Source organism: Protopterus annectens, chromosome 3.part1 (genome assembly GCF_019279795.1).
Source record: "Protopterus annectens isolate FY-2018-M chromosome 3.part1, PAN1.0, whole genome shotgun sequence".
NCBI classification, from domain to species: Eukaryota; Metazoa; Chordata; order Ceratodontiformes; family Protopteridae; genus Protopterus; species Protopterus annectens.
The window spans coordinates 730,567,990-730,592,891 of NC_056732.1; the positions used below are offsets into that span (position 1 = coordinate 730,567,990).

General features: G+C 36.5%; 1 protein-coding gene across 1 annotated transcript in view; it reads left to right on the top strand.

The window, feature by feature from the left end:
* Positions 1-832: 832 nt before the first annotated feature.
* Positions 833-24,902, top strand: part of CCHR3.PART1H6orf62 (chromosome chr3.part1 C6orf62 homolog) — a gene marked incomplete in the record, with an annotated part of 567,964 nt that continues 543,894 nt past the window's right edge. Inside the window, 1 exon segment of the mRNA XM_044067089.1 lies at positions 833-2,140. Coding sequence (XP_043923024.1) covers positions 2,012-2,140 — 129 coding nt within the window.

Consider the following 24,902-nt stretch of genomic DNA (forward strand, 5'->3'; position numbering starts at 1 on the left):
TTGTTTGCGTTTTCTCCTGATATATATATTTCTAAAATACTGTTTTTGAAAAGGTTTAGCGCTTGTTAAAACATCAGTGAGCGGCTGTTAAACCACGCTAATGCCGTAACATTCTAAGCAGTACGCAAATACACTACAACAGTCCAGCGCTCTCCATTATCGCATACCGCTCAACTGTCCGGATTTTTGCCCTATATTTTTCATCTGTTCCTCATAAAATTTGCATTTTCTGACCAATCACTGCTACGATTTAATCAGATGATTTAAGCCACTAAATAATGACGCACGTTTCAGTTTCAGACTTCAAATGCTTCAGAAAAAATGCATGTTAGCACAAACCCTGTTATTCTAGCAACCGCCCCCCCACCCAATTTTGTCAGGCTTTGTGTAGATTTTCAGCACTAAGAAGTTGAGAGGTATGCGCTAACATTACAAACCATGAATGGCATATATAAATGCGCACGTCAGAGCGTTAGCAATCCACACTTCCCTCGCGGACTATACAATGTTTTCTAAAGCTGCAAAAGAACCCAATAGCCATTTTCTGGTGTAAATGCTGTAACTATTCCTTGTCAACTTAAATTTGTAAATTATGTGGCAGTGTATGGAAACAAAGCAACGTTCAAGTTATAATATGGAGACCCTATAAGTCTATTATCGTCAAAAATAACTCATATTAAACAATTAGTTCTCAACACTCATCCATCACCAATCTACAAATACACTTCCAAAAATGTCAAAACCATCCCTAACACGTAAAGTTACACGCCTCTAGTATAAACCAGTAATACGCTACATTGAGAGTGTGATTCCGGACGGGAAAATGACGTAGCACGTCGGAAGCCATTTTGGGCTGTTTGTTCGTCTCGGGGTGTCAGTAAAGACAGCTGAGCGTGGCACTGGGGTTTCGTGAAGTGTCGCAGCAGCTAAATACTTACCTCTATTACTACCAACTCTAGACTATGGGCACGCCAAGTAGTATAGATAGTGCTTTAGTGTTTGGGGGAATGGAGGGCTTGAATTGGTTTGTAATCTTATCTTGACATGGCTTTTTGTTGGGTGGGTGTAGCAGATATAAACGAGAAGTAAATTTGAGCCAAGTTGAGGAGTACTTAAAATAGAGGCTTAACAATGATCTAGTTGAGAATTTAGAATACGAGAAACTTGAAGGTTAAAACCCCCATAAAGATGGAATAACTGATAGTAAGAAATGTATCGGAAGTTAGGTTTCAGCCCAACTGTTAAGTCTGAGAATGTGAAATCAGAACGAAAAAAAGAATAGGCCATGATTGTGTGGATAAGCAGTTCAGATAAAAACACTAGAAGTACCATTGGGCACTTGGAGAAAACGCAAGACTATTTTAACTACCACCATGATTATGTGTAGGAGGAAGTGGTTATTGAACTTAGAAATGGCTTCTTTGTTTTCTTCTATTTGCTGTGGTGCCAGCCACCATTGGCAAGTTCTTACACCAACACTGACAGCTGTTCTTGTTTGTCTCGGTAGGTTGTCCCTAAATAATTGGTAAGTAACTTCGTAAGTGAAGCAAAAATCAGCCATGTGTCAGGCTGGGGAAAGACAATCTGTAGTGTAAGTTTTATTTACTTTATTAGGGTTCATTAACATGGATTTGAGAACATCTGTTTTGTTTCTTATTTTGTATTTTGTTGCTTGACTAGTTTTATTTTTGTTTTTGAGCGGTGCCCACATATAGCCAACACGTTCAGCAAAAGTTGTAGTTTGACACTATGAACACCTTTACTTTATCCGCTCTCCGTTCACTGAAACTGTGTCTGTGCTTTATAGCAGTCTGTAATAATTTTTTTTCCCTAATCATCATGACTACAGACATGTCAGTTTTTGTGTTGTCTTACTCCAGTGTTGGTACTCTTGTGTATAAAGAAAAGGCAGGCATTGTTTAACTGTACCACTCTTGCAAAAGAAGTGCCCATAGTTTAGTGTTGGTTTTTGGTACACTAGTTAAAGTACAAGTACCATCTGTATTGCAAAATGGGGGACCCTTACTCCCGGAAGAAACAAACCTTGAACAGACTTCGTGCTCAACTGCGAAAAAAGAAGGAATCATTAGCTGATCAGTTTGATTTCAAGATGTATATCGCCTTTGAATTTAAGGATAAGGTAAGCAGTATGTCATTAAAAACATGTAATTGTATATCAGTTTGATCTTTTTTAGATTGCATTTATTAGGTAACCATTGGATAAGTAGTATACATCAAAATGTATTACTTGATATATGTTTAATATATTCTTCCCAATTATTAATTTACTGACCGTTAGCTTTGACCTCTGTCACTGTCTGCTCTACCCTCAGTATTCTGTTCTTTTTTGGACAACCATGGATGTAATCCTTCACCAGGTAGACATACTGACATCTTAGGAGCAGAGTCTGAACAATTAACCAAGTTGTAGGGGTTACTGCCATAAAGACTCTTTGACGACTGAGCGCAGGGAATCGTTATTTGGGCAAGTGGCTAGTCATAGTCTTTGTGCTAGGGAGCACCATGCATTAATGTTGGGGCATGGTATGTATGCCCCCATAGGTCATAAACTGGGTCCTTCCAGGCAACCTTCCATCACTTGTGGGCCATTAATAATTTAGGTAAAATCCCATTGTCAGTAGTAGCACAGTGGAATGTGTTCTTTTTATCTATTTTGTGTAGCACAGTGGAATGTGTTCTTTTTATCTATTTTGTCTTTCTCTGGATACACCTGTTCAGAATTTTGCAGCACCCCACCATCTACGAATATCCGCATTACTTTTATGCACTAAGTTTTCAATTTGCAGCACTGAATTTTTCATTTATTGATGACTCCTGCATTGCATTTTGTTGCTGTCAATTCAACAGTCATTTTATTTATTTTTTCCCCAGAAAGGAATTACACCATTGACTAAGGGATTGTTTGTTGGAATTACGCCATTGACTAAGGGATTGTTTGTTGTAAGGCAATCTACTATTCTTGCATCTCTTGCGTGTTTGAAGACTTTGGTCATGCTGTTTAGTTTTTGCTTGCTCTTCGGAAGAGTAGTCCATATATTGAGTGACTTTAAATTGCACTGCCTTACTGCATATCCCCATTTACCCCTGCCAGGTATTTGTACATGTAGATCCCTTTCTTTGAAGGAATGACATAACAGCCCTGGTGTTGTGCAGGAGTCCTCAGTTATTTGGTTTCCATTATTCCTTTATATTTTTCTTCATGTAAGACAGATTTTCTGGGTAACTTATTTATATGTGTAATGTTTGTTAAACTGGTAAATGGACTGGTGTGAGTCCTCTTTTAAATAGGCAAATACAAAGTGGTGGTGCAAAACAAAATTCATGTAAACAAAACCTAGCAGCATGCAAGAGTTTGCAGACTTGTTACAATATGGTAAGACTGAAATGAAGGGATTTCTTTAACATTTTAAAGCTGTCATTTTTTTGGATGGCTTCAAGCAGGGGTGATTTTGGAGAAAGATATTTCACAGGTAGAAAAGGGGCCTATGTTGGATAGTGTCATGGTTATGGAGGGAGTAGAAAGGCCATTTGATGCTTATTTTGTGGAGGTGTGCCATGTCTTTCATGCAGATGTTTGAAAAGTTAGTGTGCTTAGGGTATAAGTAGCTCTAGCAGTCACAGGTTGTAAATTAAAAGGTGAATAAATCTAAGTATTTGGTTTTCTTTAGATTGGAGCTGAGAGGTGTTTTGTGAAGTGCAGAGCGTTATTAGGAGTCCATATTCTAGTCTCTGAGAGTGGAACATCTGTCTTCAAGAGTAAGCATATTAGGAATTTCATATAATTAACTGAGTAGTGCTTTGCAGATTTGGGTCTCTGTGTATATTCTTGAATGGTGAGATGGTTAAAAAATAGAGCCTAAATACTTTATTTTCTTGATATGTGGAAGGGAATACCTAACTTATCTGTAATAATGACATATGTTGAAGTCTTTGATGGGTTCCAGAAACCATCACTGGGCTTTTTTGAATGATAGTGAAATTGTTATAAAGCTACTTCCAGTACGTTGAGAAGTCAAAGTTCAATTTACAAGTAGACATATTTTTATTGATTCTTGGTAATTACTGTTACAACTTCTGATTCTGTTGTGCGCTGTTTGCAGCTTTTGTTGTGAAGTCCGTTTATGTTGCTTCTTATTGTGTATTTACATGACTTACATTGAGAAAGGAACAATGATTTCTTTCTTATTTTGAACTTCAGAAACACTTCTCGAAAATGTTAGTGTTTTTGTTTGTGTGGGTTTGTTAACCAGTGTGTAGAGCACTGAGTAGAGCACTGAACTGTGTAGGCTGTTTACCAACCCAACTTGGAAGCAAATGGTCAACATATAAATCATCAGCCATATGCAATGCACAAAGGATTTTTAATGCAGACACTTGATATTGTATGCATGCAACTTTAAAATGTGCATAGTATAACATAATTTGCAAGTATTTGGGATCTGTGTTTAGGCATGTGGATTTGGGAGATGGGAGGATACATTTTTATTATGGATGGGTGATAGTGGGAGGTGTTTAGCTCACAGACAGTAATAGTACAGGGTTTGATTTTCAGCTTTGAACTGGAAATTGGGTAGGCTTTAAAATAACCCACAACTGCAGCTATCCTAGTACTTGCCTGTGAACCTAGAAGTAGAATTTATTTATTATTAATGTTGAAGTTATTGGAACTAAGCAGCAGATTGTGATTGACTGGGGGTGGGGGTGAAAGTTTGAAACACAAAGTTAAAAATGGTTATTTTTTTAATTTTCTGTCTACTGGGAAAGTTCAGCTGTGCCAAAAATATCCCCCTTTTCAGTGGAGGCTCTCTAGGAGATAGGCTTCAAGTAACATAAATAGGTGACAGTGATCATAAAATATGGATAATCAAGATATACAAGTCATAAAAGTTGGCTTGCGCTTAAATTATTGTGTATTAATTGTAAATATCATGGCGTATCCTTAATGAAATAGAAATTGGAATGCATGTAAAACAAGATCGAAAATGGAAGTTGAGAGTAGGGCAGGTGACAGTGAAACAGGGTTTGAAATGTGAGTAGTAAAATCAGTTTCTGTTATACTTGCATGTTTATCAAATGCAGAACGAGCATATGTGACAGAAAAAGCAAGTGATTGTATAGTCTGAAAATTTATGCATATAGTGAGATGAAGGGGAGAAGATTGAACAGAATGTAATAAGTGAGGCAAATGGTTAAAAGTACAGGAGAAGTAGATTAAATTGAGAGGATATAGTCCACGTGAGCAGTGGTAGTGCATGGTTGGAGTTGGCTACGGTACAGTATCCCATGAAGCAGATAACTAAATAATCATGAGGCATGTAAGGTGGTAAAAATGTTGTAAATCTCTTCCTGATAGTGGTAGAGTGATAAACAGTAATGGTTAGCCAGGAGATGGAACAGGAACATGACCACGTCAGTAGTGATGCTGTTTTTTTCCCAAACACATTTAGCAACTTCACGTATTACAAAGTGGATACACACACAGTTACAAGCAAACTGTTTCATAGACGTTTTTCATACATATAGTGGACGGCATTCCTGGCTGAGTTGTGTACTTAGCGTAATGAGTGATAATTTCCATTGATCTGTTGATAAAGTGCTGTATTGCATTTAATGGAGCTGCACAAAGGTGTGATTTTATGCATAATTTTGTGGACATCTGCCAGGTGGGCAGATGACAGATAATGTGAAAGTTTGGTAGATTGCCAGGCAGTGTACATTGTAATTGGCAACAAATCTAGCTGCACTGCTCTGCTTTTTTTAGGAGTGAAACTTGCAGATTCATGAAAATTGAGGCTGCAAATAATGTGGGAAGCAAGGAAGTGGTAGTTTTTCTGGCACCATTGGTTTTAAGTACTGCTTCCTTCTATATAGGAGACCAAGGTTTTGGTGGGCTGTTCTAATTGATTGCTGTGTTTTGAAGGTCAGATTTCATGTTTACATGTGTGGTGATACTTATAACTATTTCAGTCTTTTTGTATTGTCTGTAGTAATAGAAAAGGTTGTCTTTGTCACCATGAAGTGTCATAGTATTGAACGAGGAAAAAAAATAACACCATTCAAGTATTTATTGCAGGCTTCAGCAGTCTTGGTAGTAGTGTGCTGAAGTAATGTTGCAAAGTCAGTCTGCGTATCAAAAGTTCCAAGATTGTCAAGCGACCAAAATAAGTGTTTTCTATCACACTGAAGCTCATTAACATAATTCTGTATTAACATGTTTCCAATGCATGATTAAATAACAATTCCCCTCTTGTTGAGTATCCAGTATTTTGATATACACAGGAACAAATACAAAAACTGTTTTACAAAATTTAAGTACTGAACACATTTTGAATTTTTAAATTGTATATTTTAAGACAAAGTACAATAGTCTGGAAGAACAAAACTATTCAAATACAACATAAAACATGTTTAATATGAGTAATCATTGATTATTTTTGATCTGAGTCATTAATCAGTTAATGGGACCCTTGCTTCTCCTTGGTTAATTGTTCAGTATCAGGTGTGCATTTGATCACTTTCAGCTTACACAGGCTTCTGAATGCCCAGGGGTTAGGCAACTTCTCTGTGGACTCAAAACAGCTTTCATGTGTGAGAAAAGTTGTTCACATGTATAAGTTGACCCAGAAGCCAAAAGCAGAACACATACAACTTTCTTCAAGCAGGTGAACGCTTCAGGCAGGAATGTCCAGCAGCTGAGGATGGCAGCTGACTTTTCTAAGCTGTTTCCTGCAGTTCTACAAATTTTATCATCCATAACTGTGATGACTTGAATTCGATGTATTGCATTTCAAAATCGACTACATCCATCCACTCAAAGACAGTTCAAATGGGGTGGTGGTAAGATTGTCGGGCTTGATGAGGTTGGAAAATATGGGCCTGTGAATTTGGAAGTCTTGACCTCGTTTAGCAAACTATCCTTTGAGCGCTTCAGTGTACTTTTACAGCTCTTTTCTGTTGACAGTAAATCGATCTGAATGAGCCTTTACGTTTGGAAAGTACTTGTAGATGTTAGTGGTAGTACATCACGGGAAAATGTATCTAATTTTGGCGCATATCCTTTCCAGTACTCAAAAAGGTAAAGTACTGCTTGACCCTGTCCTTGTGAATGCAAGTTTGTCATTCAGGTGTTTAGTCATGTCAGCCAGAAACATCAGCATGCACAGCTACTTGTCATCATTCAATTCCAGGAGGTGTTCTTTATAGTCAAGAAACACCTTGATTGTTCTAGACGTGATACGAATCTGTTCAAAACATTACTTCGACCAAGCCAACGACATTGCTGTATAGTGGGAGGGTCCATATATGCTCTGTCCTTTTGCCTGTGGGTGTATGAAGAGTGAGAAACTATGAAGTTAACTATTGACAGTTTCCATTACAGAGTTCAAGCACCGTGACGAAATCTTCGCGCACAGACTCTCCTGGAAGCTCAATACTTGATGTCCAATGTGATCCTGAAGAACTTTAACAAATCCTTTGTTCTTTCCAACCATTGCAGGGGTGGCCTCAGTAGTAACACATAATATTTTATTTATGTCAGTGTGCTGATTTTTGAAATGGCTTACAAATGCAGTTATAATATCCTCTCCCTTGGCTGTACCAGTAAGGGGCATCAAGCAGAATAGTTCTTCATAAATACAGTCGTTCTGACAATATTTCACAACTATTGCTAGGTGTGCCACATCATTCACATTGACATTTTCGTCAAGAGCGACTCTGCTTTACCGTTATATTTTCAGCCATATCAGTTGTGTGTCTCTGATCCTGCAGAAGCTGGTATTTCTCAAATCCGAGACAGTATTGTTTCTTTATTTGGCAAGTCACTAAATAAAATTTCAGCAATGCTCAGAAAAGTTTCCTTGAGGAATTCTCCATCTGTGAAAGGTTTGGCCTTCGAAGCCACACATTGAGCAATTTTATAGCTACATTCGGTAGCTTTATTTTTGGTTCCAGTTACTTGACTAAAATTACTAGTTTGTTTTTTGTAGCCGGAAGCTGCCCTTTTTATGGCTTCACTTTTCTCCTCAGAATTTTTAAACTTGGACTGATGTTTGGTTTTAGTGTCTTTGTACACTTGACCTATGGCACATGACAGTTTCACAACATAAAGCACAAACAGCAAGATCCTTTTGTTGTACAAATCCACCATATTCGTGTGCCCAAAAGTCTTGAAATAAGCGGATATCAAGTTTTTGCCTTTTCTGAGTCATTTTAAATGATACATGAAACAGAAAAACGGAAAAAAAACTGGTAAAAAAATTACCAATGCAGCCCAAGGTGAAATTCACAACGAGTTTAATCATCCAAGTCTAAAATATCAAGGTCTACGATAACATCTTCTGGAACCGACTAAGTGCTTTCACCCAACCAAGGGCATCTTCAGAGTCAGTTAATACATAATTACTGGTTGCTTTTAAAACAATTTGTAACTCGCCAATAAAACTCGCAAAACAATCAAGTAATTAACACCAGTAATTGATCTATTCATTCACCATGTATTTTTTAACCCTTCATATTGTTACCACAGTAACTATTTGTGATGTATCATTTAGTAAAGTAACACATCTAACAAAATATTCACACATTTGTCTGTAAATAGTAAATAAAACAATAAATAAACTGTTATCCCAATGTATTTTGAATTTTGATGTTATACCAACAAAGCCTTTTGTTTTAAAATACAGGCCAAAGAAACAACATCATTGATGCCAGGCTTTGTACTAGCATCCAGTCTTACTTGCCATAAGCACTCCTTTACTTCTAACATGTTCTGATAATCACCCCCAAAATCTGTCGTGTAAATCCTATCAATCACAAAAAATATAAATTTGTTAAAACTTGCACAGCTTTGACTGTGAATAAATAGTTTGTTGTTTTTTTATTCTTTATATCTCTAGTGTGTTCAAGTATTCTTTGTTTTAATTTTCTATATAGAATGCAGGACAAGATAAGCAGGTTGCCACATAAACAACCATACCAGTGTTACAATTGCAGTAACCAGGACTTGCTATTGTTCTTTTATAATTCCCAACTGTGACATAAGGGCCATCGTTAATAAACTTACATGCCTTACATCTACCCCACTTAGCCATCTTTGCTGGTCTCGTGCTAATAGGTTTTTGCCTCCTTTCTAACAGCTCCTTGATGTTTGTGCCTCTATTGTTAATAAACCTGGGGGACTCCCCTATAATTTTAGTAATGTCTTCAGAAAATATACTAAACCATCCTGCTTCAATTATTTCCTTATAATTCCCTGAATGTTCATTGTACGGTAGTATAAAACCTAAATGAGAATTGTTGACTGCATACTTTTTCTTGGAAACGTTGTTCTTTCCAAAATTGATATCAATCAAAATAGGTTTAAAGTCAACATTTCTTCTAAGCAATATTTCACTCTTAGTCAGTGTTAGCAAATCCTTGGGGTATCCCCTCTCTAAAAGCAAATCAATAAGTGTGTTTAGTTCTTCATTAAATTTGTCCTCCTCACTGGTTATTCTTGATGCCCTAATCATTTGGCCTTTGACTAAATTCCTTTTCATATAATATGGATGACAACTCGAAAAATGTAAAAAGGAATTACTATGTCTTTTTTTCTATAAATACTTGGAGTGTATTTTCCTCCCTTATGTAGAGGTGCATATCTAAAAAGTCAATAGTATTCCTACCAACTTTACTAGTAAACCTCAAAAATGTAGTTGTTGCATTCAAATATTTTATGAATTCCTCCAGTTCGTAGTCGTTCCCCTTCCATAAAAGTAATATATCATCCAAGAACCTCAAGTAAGTTAATATCTTATGAGAATAACCAGTGAGGAGGACAAATTTAATGAAGAACTAGACACACTTATTGATTTGCTTTTAGAGAGGGGATACACTAAGGATTTGCTAACACTGACTAAGAGTGAAATATTCCTTAGAAGAAATGTTGACTTTAAACCTATTTTGATATCAATTTTGGAAAGAACAACATTTCCAAGAAAAAGTATACAGTCAACAATTCTCATTTAGGTTTGATACTACCGTACAATGAACATTCAGAGAATTATAAGGAAATAGTTGAAGCAGGATGGTTTAGTATATTTTCTGAAGACATTACTAAAATTATAGGGGAGTCCCCCAGGTTTATTAACAGTAGAGGCACAAACACCAAGGAGCTGTTAGAAAGGAGGCAAAAACCTATTGGCACGAGACCAGCAACGATGGCTAAGTGTGGTAGATGTAAGGCATGTAAGTTTATTAACGATGGCCCTTATGTCACAGTTGGGAATTATAAAAGAACAATAGCAAGTCCTGGTTACTGCAATTGTAACACTGTTATGGTTGTTTATGTGGCAACCTGCTTATCTTGACCTGCATTCTATATAGGAATGACAACTAGAAAATTAAAACAAAGAATACTTGAACACACTAGAGATATAAAGAATAAAAACAACTAACTCTTTATTTATTCACAGTCAAACCTGTGCAAGTTTTAACAAATTTATATTTTTTGTGATAGGATTTACATGACAGATTTTGGGGGTGATTATCAGAACATGTTAGAAGTAAAGGAGTGCTTATGGCAAGTAAGACTGGATGCTAGTACAAAGCCTGGCATCAATGATGTTGTTTCTTTAGCCTGTATTTTAAAACAAAAGGCTTTGTTGGTATAACATCAAAATTCAAAATACATTGGGATAGCAGTTTATTTATTGTTTTATTTACTATTTACAGACAAATTTGTGAATATTTTGTTAGATGTGTTACTTTACTAAATGATACATCACAAATAGTTACTGTGGTAACAATATGAAGGGTTAAAAAATACATGGTGAATCAATAGATCAATTACTGATGTTAATTATTTGATCGTTATTTGATTGTTTTTCGAGTTTTATTGGCTATTGTTGAGTTACAAATTGTTTTAAAAGCAACCAGTAATTCTGTATTAACTGACTCTGAAGATGCCCTTGGTTGGGTGAAAGCGCTTAGTCGGTTCCAGAAAATGTTATTGTAGACCTTGATATTTTAGACTTGGATGATTAAACTCATTGTGAATTTCACCTTGTATTCCTGCATGCATTGGTTTTTTTTTATTTTAATTTAAAATGATGGGCATATATAATATAACACCATGTATTCCTGCATGTTCTTGCTGAGTGACGGCTTCCGGTTAATAAATCAGAAGCACAGTACTCGGCAACTTTCATTTTGAAGGTATGTAGCTGAACTCTGTTCTGCTTGACATTAATTTTATCTTTGCAAAGCAGCAAGTATGGCTTTGCAGCTAATTAATGTCAAGCAGAATAATGTTTTGCTGCTATTGTAACTAGTACATCACAATCGCACCTCTCAGGTGTACAAATTTTTGCAGAATGTCCAGAGATTTTTGCCTCATATCTTTGGTCCGTGTTTCTAAAAATTGAGGTTTTCTGGCAAATTAGTGGCAAATCATTAGAGACTGAAGTTAGAAAATGACAGACATTTGAGTTCCATACTTAATACCCTTCAGAAAATGCATGTTAATGCAAAAAACTGTTCTAAAAACTTTGTTTGTAAAAGCAATATTTAAAAATTGTCCTTATTTTTAGGCCTTTGTCCCGATTTCTTGTTGTAAGGTCGAAACCTATGGTTATGATCACACACTCATTCTCCAGTCTCTCACACAGTCACTTCAGCTTTCATACGTGCGTTCATCCACACAGTCTCTTTCTTACATGCATTCACTCACTCCGATTGCACACCCACACAGTCTCCATCCTTCATAGATGCTTTCACTTATCGCTCGCTCTGATTTCTCGCAGTCAGTGTGCCATTGAAAATCGCTCCGTGTGTCACAGGTTGCCGACCCCTGATTTATTAAGTATGAGTTGTGAAGCCATGATTTGGTGGAGAAGAGAGCCATGAGTCAGCTATTGTAGTTTAGATAGATTATTGGAAGAGAATACGCGTGGAATTATGTTCGTATTGAATAACAGCTGCACATTTAGGTGCTCTGTGTACAGAGGGATAGAAGAGCATTTGTTGTGCCACTTCACTGATTGAAGTTTATTTGATGGGTATCTGAAAAGAAAGGGGAGAGTAGCCAAGGCAGAGCATGTGCAGTTTGTCTAGAAGCTTTTGGTGCAAGACTGTGATGGATGTTTTAGCTAAGTCTAATAAGAGATGAAGTTGTCACCAGCGATTCTATGAGGGTTAAGTTGATGTAGGTTAGGCTGTAGTGTGACACTGGTAAAGTCTGTATCTGTGTTGGGTTGAAGAGTTAAGGTTATTGTAAAGTGGCTGTGTGCATACATTTCTTGAGGATTTTGGAAAGAGCGGATATTTTTGCTGTCAAAAATTTGATGAATTGATGGAATTTGTCACACTTGTAAACCTATAACATGTTTTCCCCCAGGTAAGTTTTCTTGGATAGGCATGTTAAATATGGAAGTGAGGTTTGCTAGCCCATCTGTGGGCGATTGTCAGCAATGAATCTAGAGGGCTTTAGCCTGAGGAAGATTTTTGATGATAGGTAAGGTGACCGTGCGATGACTTATGAGGAGGGTTTTGAGAGTTAATGGCTTTGTGGTTGTAAATAAGAGTAGTCCCAATAAAGTATGAGTTGAATTGGGTGACAGTTCTGTCTTGTTTGGTTTTGGTTGGTTGGTTGGTTAGGATTGGCTAAGTAGTATTTCTAGTATTCAGAAGGTTACATAAGGAGAACTAGAGTAGTTTTCAATTCTGTTTGTGGGTCTTTTGGAGGGAAGCATTAAAACATTTCTTGTTGGATTGTACTTCACCTTCAAACTTTTAGGTAACTGCAAAATAAGAGTAATTTGTTTTATAGCCATGTTTCTAGGCTTTGCCCCGCTATCGCATAAGTTTAGTAGCCTGGAGTAGCCATGGACCAGGGGAAGCGTGTATTTGTTTCTTATGTCTTGGGGGTACTTGCTGATTTGGTGGTATGTCATTGAAGATATTGAATTGTTTCAACATCAACTTGTGGAACAGTTTTAGGATATTCTGTATAGTGTTTTGATAGGTTTAGTACTGCACTGTAGTGATACTGTTCGTATGTGTAGTTGACCTATTCACATAGATTAGGATGTGGTCATTCAGAGTAGCCGGAAGTGTACCAGAAGAGGTGTTTACTTGATCAAGTGAAAATCCAGCCAGGAACAGATGCTTTGTTTAGTGGATTCGTTGAACCTAGTTGATGCATCAGTAAGTTGTGTGAAACTGTATAGGGTGTGTGTGTGTGTGTGTGTGTGTGTGTGTGTGTGTGTGTGTGTGTGGGGGGGTTGGTAGTGATTTAGTCAGTCTTTCTCCAGGCTACCATTATATTGGCGTTCTTGGAAAAGATTGTTGAGCTCCAGGATAGGATATTTTCTGTTGTGAAGTTTTATTTCCTGGACTGGTGTAAACATGGCCATGTTGACATTTTTTGTCTGATCTGTTTTAAGGAGAGAGATTAGTTCAGTATTGTTGAAGTCAAGAATGTGTGTGGAAATTGGGATAAATGTTCAGTTTTATTTGTTGTAAGGAGAGAGAGAAGCCTGTATCAGAGTAGCCTTCAAGTACATTTTCTTTGTTTAGTGGACTTGGTGGGGGTAGATAGTTGGTCTGATCCGGGACTGAGGTAGTATTACAGATGCAAAGATGAAATTGTATGGTAGAGCCATTCTCTTTTGACTAAATTTTGTACGTAATTTAGAAAGTAAAGAGTTATTGCATTATTAGTTTTGCTTGTGAAGGTAAAAAGGTGGGGTGGGGGTTGTTAAAGTGTTGTGTATGCCCTGATTGTGTACAGCGTGAATTTTTTTTTTTTTTTTGCATGGGATATACATTTAGTATGTAGCTGACTATGGTATGTTGTGAGGTGATGGGTGCTATATGGGTATAAAGAGTAATAGAATAGTGTCTGGTTCGAAGACCTGAGTAGGGGCAGAAAGTTGTCTTTGTCAAAAGGGTGGAGTATGCAATGGAAGGGGAAGGGTTTGGAGTGGAGTATGCAGTGGAAAGGGAAGGGGGTATTTTATAGGTTGTTGTACAAGAGGTGGTGGGTAAAGGGTGTTGAGATTGTGGGAGAACCTGTTTATGAAGGTTTGGTAGATTCACCTATTTGTGGATAAATAGATGACAGTAGGCTTGACATTTGGCAGGAAAAGTAAAGTGATTTATGTGCTGTAAACAGTATACTAATGACAAGAGTGTGTGCGATTTGCACTATATGCTGTAAACCGAGGCTAGAATGGGCTGGGAGGTAAATGTTGGTACATGTAGAGAAAAGTAAAAATGTAGTTTTAGTAGGGAGCTTGGAAATTTACGAGAAAGTATGGGTTGAGAGTGGTAGTGTTTTATGGTAGTGAGTCTGAATTGCAAGAGTATGAAAGAAATAACCGGGGATGAGAAAAGGTGGTGGTTATATCTAAGAGTAGGGCTAGGTTTAATGGAAGATGTTTTATATTGTGACTACTTGTTACTAGGCAAGGGAGATGCTGGATTATTTATTTTTTTTTGTGAATTCTGTCTGCATGCAGTTGATTTTGGGTTGAAAGTGGGAGAGTAGTAAGCTGTAAAAGTGGAGGGGGGTGGAAATTGTGGGTGGGGGGGAGCAAAATCTATCCATTTTGCAAGAATTAGTGTAGTGGAGTTGACTCACCCAGAGCTTTGAGCTTCAAGAAAAAACATTAGCAAGTATGGCAAAAAATGCCACAAGAGAAAGCGGAGGGATTTATTCAGTAAGCTGGGGTGAGTTCTGTGGAAAGATGGCAGAAACAGCAATATTAGGAAATAAAGCAGAACACAGAGTAGTAGTGGTGAACATGAGAGAAGAAGCAGAACAGAGTCGTAATGCAGGAGGAAGTTAATGGGAGTAGTAGTAAGCAATACTTGGGTGAAAGTAGTGTTGCTGTAGGAGTATAAAAGTCTGACTTGTTAGAAAAAAAAGCAAAATAACTAAATGGAAGGCAGATAGGACTGGGAAAACACCAGAGTCCTCTCAATTGCAAGCCATCAACTTGAGGAGGAGACCACTTACTGATTTTTATGGTAAGTAGATAACCTAAGTGAAAATGAATGGCCCAGAGTGAGGGAGTGTTTATAGATTTTTATATGGGGACCTTCAGCCATATGACCGCTACTGTTACCTCTGTTTCTGAGATACCTTTGGAGGGAAAAAGGTTTACACTAAAAATAATTGCTTGCAATAACGTAGCTGCATACTTTGTATACAGATGTGCACTGATTCCTCTGAAAGAATGCCAGGCACACAATACTGAGAGAAGGATGGAGGACTTGTCCAGGACATGTAGATGGGATTTCATCTCTCTTTTTTTTTTTTTTTTAAATATTTCTCCATGTTTTTTGGGGGTTTCTAATGCCATGACGGGAATGGACCTAAGTCAAAGTATGATTAAAGTTCATGAAATTAGTATTTTCAGTCTTTGATGTCAGCTAGAAGTGCTCTTCACAGCACCTGCACTGTGCCCAGTAATGATTCCTTCTGCAATTTGTATGGGGTTACATGTATTGGTAACCTCTAAGTATGATTGTAAATTTTTGTGTTTTTTTTGTTTTGTTTTTTATATAAGACTCGTTGCACCTACAACTGTTTTGGGCTGCCAATATTGACCTTTAAATCTCTTGGTTTGAATTCACCTCTCCTTAAACATTCCTGCGTTCGATCCTTGTCAACATGAGTTTCTTCCAGAAGTTTTCTATACTTGCAGTCATATTTATGCATTTTCCACATTTCTTGCCTTCTCATCTGATCCTACACATTATAGTCTTTCTTTTTTTGGCACATTCAGTTGCTGCCTGACTTTTCTACTTCTGGTTTGATTTTCCATTCCTGCTTGACGCCGATATGCTTGTGCTAGATTAAGCAGAGAAGTCATCCTGTATTCATTCTCCTCATGTTTCAAAACTTTCACTCCGTTTTGGGTCTTGTGAGGTCAGCAGATGTGTGCAGTCCCACGATTGCAGATCTGTACATGTAATCAATTTCATGGAGGTCCAGCCCTCCTTTGGAACTGGGAATATGTAATCTTAGTAAGCACTGATTTTTAAAAGTTATTTGAGCATGAAGCATCCTTCTTGTTTTCCTGTCTAATCTATCCATCATGTTTTGGGACCAGTCATTCACTCAAAAACTGTAAGTTAGGACAGGAAGAGCAAATTGGTTTATAGCTTAAATGTTGTTTCTAGATGTCCATGCTGTTTTCAGTATTAATTTAAGTCTTCTAAAGTATTCCTTACTAAGTTTTTTTATTCACATTTATTCATGTTTTATTGTTGATCATTCATCATTTCCCAAATATTTATACACTCCCTCTTACTCAAGTTATTTTTATATCACACTGTTGTCCCAAACCAATGTTTTCTTGGTGCTGCAGTTTTCCTGCTTTAAAGGTTGCTTTTGCACACTTATCAAGACCAAATGACATTCTTATATCATCGGAAAAAGTTTTGACAACTTGCAGTTGTGTTTTCAGTTCCTCATCTGAGCTATACAGTCTTAAAAATTATCAATAAAGAAAATATTGTCTTTACACTTTTTGTTTTCTAGGAGCCAAATTATAGCCGTGACTTAAGCTGTTAAATAGACAGCTTAATGGGTTAAGGGCAAGACAGAATAACAGCGGTGACAGTCACCCTGGAATAATAATTTATCCTTTATCATGGCTTAATCGCAGAGTGGTAACATAATCTATCAGTGTAGTGTTTGTCTTACACATTTTTAAGCACTTTTTTATCTTTGAATGTGGGATACTGTCAAATGCTCTTTTTGTAGTCAGTCCATGCCGTACTTGGTTTCTTCCCCTTTTTACAGTTCTCCACTATGACTTTAACAACACATGATCCTTTTGTTCCATATTATTTTCTTTCATTGCCCTTTTGTTCTATTGCAATAATTTGAGTTTTCTTCTGAATGACTGTAAACTCTCTAGGCATCAATTCCAGTGTATAGTTTATACATCGTTTGAAGGAAAGTTATTTGACTATAATTTTTAGGGTAACTTGCAGGTTCACTCTTAAGTGGGAGCATTGTTTTTTCCTGTTACCAGGTTTGTGTCTGTTTGGGGTGGGTATACATGTAAATAGTTCTTACTCGTGGTTAAGTCTTTGTGCAAAGATGTTAATACTTTTTAACCAGAAGTTAGTTATTGCATCTAGGTTTGGGGTTTCCAATAAGAAGCTTTTCTTAACTTTGTTTCAATCTCTCTGGCTGTTCCTTCATCCCATTTCATATCTTGTACCTTTAAACTTCATATTCTTTTACTTTTTCTGTCTAGCATGTTATGTTCCACAGGATCTGCATAAATACTTCTCCAAAATGTATCTATTCTTTTTTGGGTGGTCTTTCAGTTCCTTTTAACCTTGTTTCCCAGTTCTCTAAAACTTTTTTGGGTCATCAATAAGTTGCTTATTTTGTACTTTTCCTTTATATTTATTTGCGTATCTTCTAAGTTTATCCGCCTCCACTGAGATTTTTAGTCTATTTGTGATAGTGCATGATCGATCCTGATCTGTTGTAATACTACACATTGCTTTTATCACGTCTATCTTTCTCAGTATTTTTCTTGATCTGTTCCCTCTTCTGTACTCTAACAGTGACGACACTTGTCTTAATTGCTTTATAAAACACACAAAACCAAATGCAGGGCTGCTATCAGTCGAGGCAGGAAACTCACGCTAGACGTAAAAGTAAGCACAATCCAAACACCAAATGCGTGAATCTCCAGTGGCAATGAAACGAAAGTAAGATGTTCAACAAATCAGACTGCACTCATAAAAATAGTGTAATTTTATTCCAACGAGTAAGCGCTTTCGCCAAAGGCTTCTTCAGACTCTTAATACAAAAATAAAACTGTAAAAATCACTTTTAAAACTTCCCTGAAGTTGCTATTGGTCAGTACATGATTGCTTGTCACATGTTATGCTGTCTTGAAAAGACAGGAACTAAAATGCGTTAACTTGGACAAAAGCGTCCTTACTAAATAAAATGAATGCTTCCATCAAAATACATTCAATAATCCATTGTGTCCGTGCAAGAAATTATAAACAATACATATTCTCTAACTCAATCTATAATGTGCTAAGCACTGTACAATGTCATTGATCGTTACTACATTCACTAGGAACTCTAGGTTCCTGTAACATGGTGATGTCATAGAGTAAAAATCCACAGAAAAAACAACTTTAATAGTCGCGTTTCACTCTGTCGGAATTATTTAAAAAAACGTGTATCACGGTTGTTTTATGCATGATAATAAAAATGCTGGCACTTCACATAACTCAAATAAATAAGGTGACACAGCGGAAATCGCTCACTCAAGGAACAAAAGCGTACCTTTGCATTGATTCAACTTATCGAGTATTTTACGCTTTACAATGTCCCCCAAAAAGGATTCGGATCTCATTCTCGCTTAGACATACTAGTGTCATAAATTTAAAATACCTAGATAGGAACATCTTAGATACCAGCATTGCACTCTGTCTACAGTGTGTAAGAAACTTACTTTACAGAAACTTTATATGTAATTGTGTCGATGCTACAACTCTAACTTTATACACAGTTGTAGCTCAGACAACAGTATACACATTTTGCGAACTTCGCTCCCTTTGTGCATATACCTAATTAGGGTACGAAAATGTGTTTAAACAATTAATGTTTAAATCAACCTTATTCTCATGTATAATCGTGCATATATTAGACAGTTGGTACATGCACGATAATACCATACGAACATGTATCGGGCTCAGTATATAATAGACTTTAAATAAGAGATTTTAAATAAAGTATCATGCTCACATTTGTTGGTGCAATTGTTAAAATGATAAAAATAATAGTGGTAGTAATAAAAATATAAATAAAAATATACACGGGGTAAGCCCGTGACATAAAGCTCTAATAATGTCAAAGTGCCTAAATTGTGGTATAAGCAACTGATCTTCCTTGAGTAAAAAACCTGGGACTCTGTATAATATCACTTTCGGGTCATGGTACTTTTGTAAAACAATAGACAGAAAAACAGTCCACATTAAGTACTGATTTCTAGGGAGTTATCACTCAGGGATCTAGTGTCTAGTCTCTGATATGATGCTAAAACTCCAGAGTGATAACTCCCTAGAAATCAGTATCTTTTGTCTCTGGGGACAGTTCTTAGATCGTTCTGTAGACATTTATATTTGTTTCTTTATTGTAGTTTAAATTTACATTGTAGGTAGGTCCAGGGATTTATAAAGAAGTTAGTAAGGAGCCCTAAAAGTACAACAATGAATAGATACGCATAATATTTATATGCATAGATTAATACTTAATGTGGACTGTTTTCTGTCTAATGTTTTACAAAAGTACCATGACCCGAAAGTGATATTATACAGAGTCCCAGGTTTTTTACTCAAGGAAGATCAGTTGCTTATACCATAATTTAGGCACTTTGACATTATTAGAGCTTTATGTCACGGGCTTATCCCGTGTGTATTTCTATTTTTACTTTTATTACTACCATTATTATTATTTTTATCATTTCAACAAATACACCAACAGGTATGAGCATGGAACTTTATTTAAAATCTCTTATTTGAAATCTATTATATACTGAGCCCGATACATGCTCGTAGGGTATCATCGTGCGCACACCAACTGTCTAATAAATGCACGATTATATATGAGAATAAGGCTGATTTAAATATTAATTGTTTAAACACATTTTCGTACCCAATTAGGTATATGCTCAAAGGGAGCGAAGTTCGCAATGTGTGTTCTGTTGTCTGAACTACAATTGTATATAAAGTTAAGTTGTAGCATCAACACAATTACATATAAAGTTTTTGTAAAGTAAGTTTTTTACACACTGTAGACAGAGTGCAATGCTGGCATCTAAGATGTTCCTATCTAGGTATCTTAAATTTATGACACTAGTATGTCTAAGCGATAATGAGATCTGAATCCTTGCTGAGGGACATTGTAAAGCGCACATTACTCGATAAGTTGAATTAGCGCAAAGGTACGCTTTTATTCCTTGAGTGAGCGATTTTCGCTGTGTCAGCTTATTTACTTGAGTTATGTGAAGTGGCAGCATTGTTATTATCATGCATAAAACAACCGTGATACACGTTTTTTAAACAATTCTGACAGAGTGAAACGCGACTATTAAAGTTGTTTTTTTCTGTGGATTTTTACTCTATGACATCACCATGTCACAGGAACCTAGAGTTTTTAGTAAATGTAGCAACGATTAATGACATTGTACAGTGCTTAACACATTATAGATTGAGTTAGAGAATATGTATTGTATTGTTTTTAATTTCTTGTACGGACAAAATGGAATATTGAATGTATTTTGATGGAAGCATTCATTTTATTAAGAAAGGACGCTTTTGTCCAAGTTAACACATTTCAGTTCCTGTCTTTTAAGACAGCATAACATGTGACAAGCAATTATGTACTGACCAATAGCAACTTCAGGGAAGTTTTAAATGTGATTTTTACAGTTTTATTTTTGTATTAAGAGTCTGAAGAAGCCTTTGGCGAAAGCGCTTACTCGTTGGAATAAAATTACACTATTTTTATGAGTGCATTCTGATTTGTTGAACATCTTACTTTCGTTTTATTGCCACTGGAGATTCACGCATTTGGTGTTTGGATTGTGCTTAATTGCTTTATAGTTTTCTCTGTTCGCATCCATGATGGTATTCGATTTCCACCCTTCCTTTCCCTCACTACCATGTGTTCTTGTAGTAGAACTTTATCAGTTATTAATTTAGCCGCACAAAAGAATATCCTGTTTATTTGTGTTATATTGCACGGATCTCTATGGACAGTCCTAATTACTGTTCATTTGTTTTATCAAAACTTCTGACTTTTGGTTTTATTGACCTTCTGCAGTCTATTTTTTTTCAGTGATCTTAATGTGTATCTCTCTCTTAAATCAAGCAAATCTTCTCTTAGCTCATTTTCTTCTAAAATTATGACACTTGTTTTCCATTTCCTGCAAGCATTCTATAGAAAATTCTACAGCATCTTGCTGAAGCACATTCTCTTCAATTTCATCCTATGTCATCCATTGCTGTATCATATGGGAACTCACTGGCCTATCACTGCTCAACACTGACTGTGTCAGTTTCCTGTTCCTTTCCTTGCTGTCCATCTTCAAGTGAACATTTGTACTGGTTTCATGGGAAGGCTCCAAAATATCTTCATATGGCACCTGACCCAGTTGCCTCCCGTTCCACCGGTTTCCTCTTAATTTGGATGTCCATCTCTCTCTCTCTCTCTCTCTCTCATGTTGTGGTTCTTTCTGAATTAGATTTTCTACACCAAATTCTTAATTTTGCAGGTACTCCATAACAACAGTTTCCGTTACTTTAACTTCTCCATTACTAATCTCCTTTTCAACTTTTCCTCTTTTGTCTTCTTGTTTTTTTGTATTGTAAAGTTTTCTATGTCTGGATTCCTTTGCCTGTATTTCTCTTCAGATATCTTTGGTGCTGTTCTTTTTGTATTAATTAATTTTGTTTTCTCCTTTGCATAGATACTGCACTATATTAAATCTCTCTTTACATTATCTATATTTCTTCTTCAGATGTCTAGTGATCTTCCTGTTTCTCTTTACTTTGGAGGCTTGTTCCATCATGCTGTGATGTAACCTGTTAGACCTTCTACACCAAATCCTTCACTTTGCAGGCACTCCATAACTTCTATTTTTTTTAACTACTTCTTTTCTATATTCCCTCTTTGCACAATAAAAAATACCACCACAATTTTCCATGTCTGGATGCTTTTGCCTACATTTCTCTTGGCATATCTTTGGGGCTGCCTTCTTTATAGTGATTAATTTGGCTTTTACCTTTGCATCAATATTACACCATATCAGATTTATCTTTCACATGTCTATATTTCTTTCAAAAATCTCTAGGTTTTGTATTTATATTTTTGCACTTTCTCAGATGCTTCTTTTTCCAGTCAGATCAAAGTTTCTTGGTCTGTATACTGTTTGTTTTTCCGCCAATCTATTGCATTAATGAACACACATTTTTATTTGATGGTACTGACAGCTTTTGTGGAAGTATTTTTCTTTCCTCTAATTTCTCTCAATCTTTTTGTATATCTTGTGTCTGGAAATTCTGGGCTATTTGCATAATAGTAGCAATACATAATGTCTTTCTTATCCTCAGTAGTCCACTCTGTCTTTACGGCTCTTCTTTGGCCCCATTGTAGGAATGTTACTGTATTTTGAGGATTTTACACTATAATTTTTTCCAGTTCTGGCACCAGTTTGCCTACCAGGATTGGGTACTTTTTTAATCCTGGGACTTGTGCACCCAGCTATCTTTTTAAATTTTTACTACCTTCTCTCCATGATATATGCTATGTAAATATATTCTGTATTGGTGTCGTCTTGGTGAGATTTTGGGGAAAAACTGTTCACCTCATGAAGGTACTCACCAAGACTCTGAATTCACTTTCAGAAATACTACTCTTCTTTGCTTGCTGACTTATCTCTCCAATTGGACAGGGATTTCATCTCCTGTTTGGAAATGCCTTATGATCTTGTAGGTTGTCTCAAGACTGTCCTTGAAGAGCTGTTGTACCTTTCTTGGCTTGTTGTTGCCATTACTCTCACCAGAAGCAGCAGCTAATTAAATAAGTGAGTGAATGGTATTGTCAGGCAACCATTCCATTCAAGCACCAACCTTTTCTGAAATGTATTATCTTATGACAGCCAGTGCATGTAGCTTTTGTGTTCATTAGCCATTTAAATGAACTGACCTTTGAGCACCATTTTCAGTTGTGTAAGATTGTTGAATGCTTAAAATGGGCCTCTTGTTGTTTTTTTGCTTTAGATTAATCAAAGACAACATGGTTGAAACCTAGATTATTGAAATTAAAGAATTTTAAAAACATTTATATACAGGAGAACTTCCTCAAAATGTACAGAACACGATTTTCAGAATTATCACAATATTTCTTCTGGGGGAAGTCTACTCTCACACTTCACTTATGAGTGACAAAATTTGTTTGCAACTGTTTATTTGTTGTTTCATCACGCCGAAGGATACTGACCAGATTTAGAACACAATTGTGCAGTAGTAGTAGTTATGCTAGACTGCATTTACAAGTCCACAAAAATGTGAATAGTAACAATAATTGCGGTCAGTAATAGTATTTACAAACTGACACACGAGAAATACCAAAAAAAAAAAAATCAGAAGTTGAGTTGCATGTACTTAAAGTACTTTGTAATGGTGAACGAAGTATTAATTTTCGCAAATTATTGAAAGCATTAGACGAGAAGAGAAGGGGGTAGGTACAAATGTAGAACTACATGTAACAGGAGCCACTGAAGTGGTTACATAACTGTGGTGTCCCTGGAAACAAGAAGAAAGTTAGATTACCAGGTAGAAATCCCAGGTCGGGGGAAGAGAGGCATAGTGGAGATGATGAGGTGAATGCAGAAAAGAGGGAATTAAAATTAGTTTGAAAAAAAAAAAATGTAGCTCCCAACGGGATTTGTTTATGCATGTGTGGTGGTGTGCTCATTAAAGTTTATGACTGCATTTCCATGACTTTCCTTTACTGACATCACTGAGGTCAATGTTCCTTGTTTTTTCTCAGTGAAGTCAAGTGTATGGAAAATGTATTTTTAAAAGTGTTTCTAGCTGAAAATGTTCAGGGATGGAGGGTACTGTTTTGTGCCACAGCAAGTGGTGCCTAAACTGCTAAGGGAAGTGAACGTCAAATTCACTTTTAAGATGGTTGTGTTTTAGAGTAGACTGAAACCTGTTGAAGGATTGGATGGATTTAATAGAGATGGGGATAGATGTGCAAGTATTGTTAATGTGTGGTCAGTTTTATGCAGTTTATTATTTGGGGCTCTAAGGGCTTTAGGAGTATGGTATCTGTGATTGCAGGAGAAGTTTTGTGGTTGAAGTTTGCTTGCCAGGTAGAGATTCAGTAGTCCGAGTGATCCTATGTTCTAATGGGAACCATTTAGCTTTGGTAAAATAGGTGTAGCGGTGTACCCTTTAATGGAGAAAAGCTGATGAATCTGTTGATAGAATATGAAGTTGTTTTTGGAAGCAAGCTTCTTTTTTGAAGCAGTAGCGATTTTAATGGGAGTCGTATTCAAATTGAAGCAGTAGCACCAATTTGCATATTGTTGCCGTACTTGCTAGGGAGAGAAAATTGAGTTTTTTTTTTTATCCAGAAAAGTGGTTTGTTTATGAGCTTTAAAGTTCAATCAGGTCAGATGCCTGAATTTATTTGTGTGGTTTTTTTTTTTCAAATGTTTCTTAAAGGACCACTATGGGTAAATGATGAAAAAACAGTTTTTATCTTGGCCATGATTTACTGCACCTCCCAAAGCTGCCTGCAGCAAAATATGTACTCATTCCTAATTTTATTTATTTTTTTACTCTTGTCTGCCCTCATGGGGCAGACATCGTGATTCCTTTGGAAAGCTGAATGTGTCCCATAATTCATAGATTCTGAGGATAAATAGCCCCACCATTTGTTGTTTGACTACACTTCCATTCACTTAGTGGAACACCTGAAAAAAACTGCTAAGTTTGGGAGTCTGCAGCTATTGTTTCATTGACTGGCATGCAGTGAGTTTTACAAATGTTGTTCCTACTGATGTACTACACATTCTCTGAAAGAAGCTTGCAAAAGTGTCAACAAATTACTGAGACTTCAAGACTTCACAAGGATCATTTTTGAAGTTTCATTTCCTGACCAAGTTACTCATCCCATCTCCCCTCTTTCACTGGGCTAGAATATCACATTTCCAGTGTGGCTAGATTCAACTATTTAGTCAACTTTGCATGACAGTAAACAAACAAATCACAGCCTAGTGTGGCACCAAAACTGTTTCCTCATGTCTCTTTACTTCTAAATAGTATCTCCCAGGAAA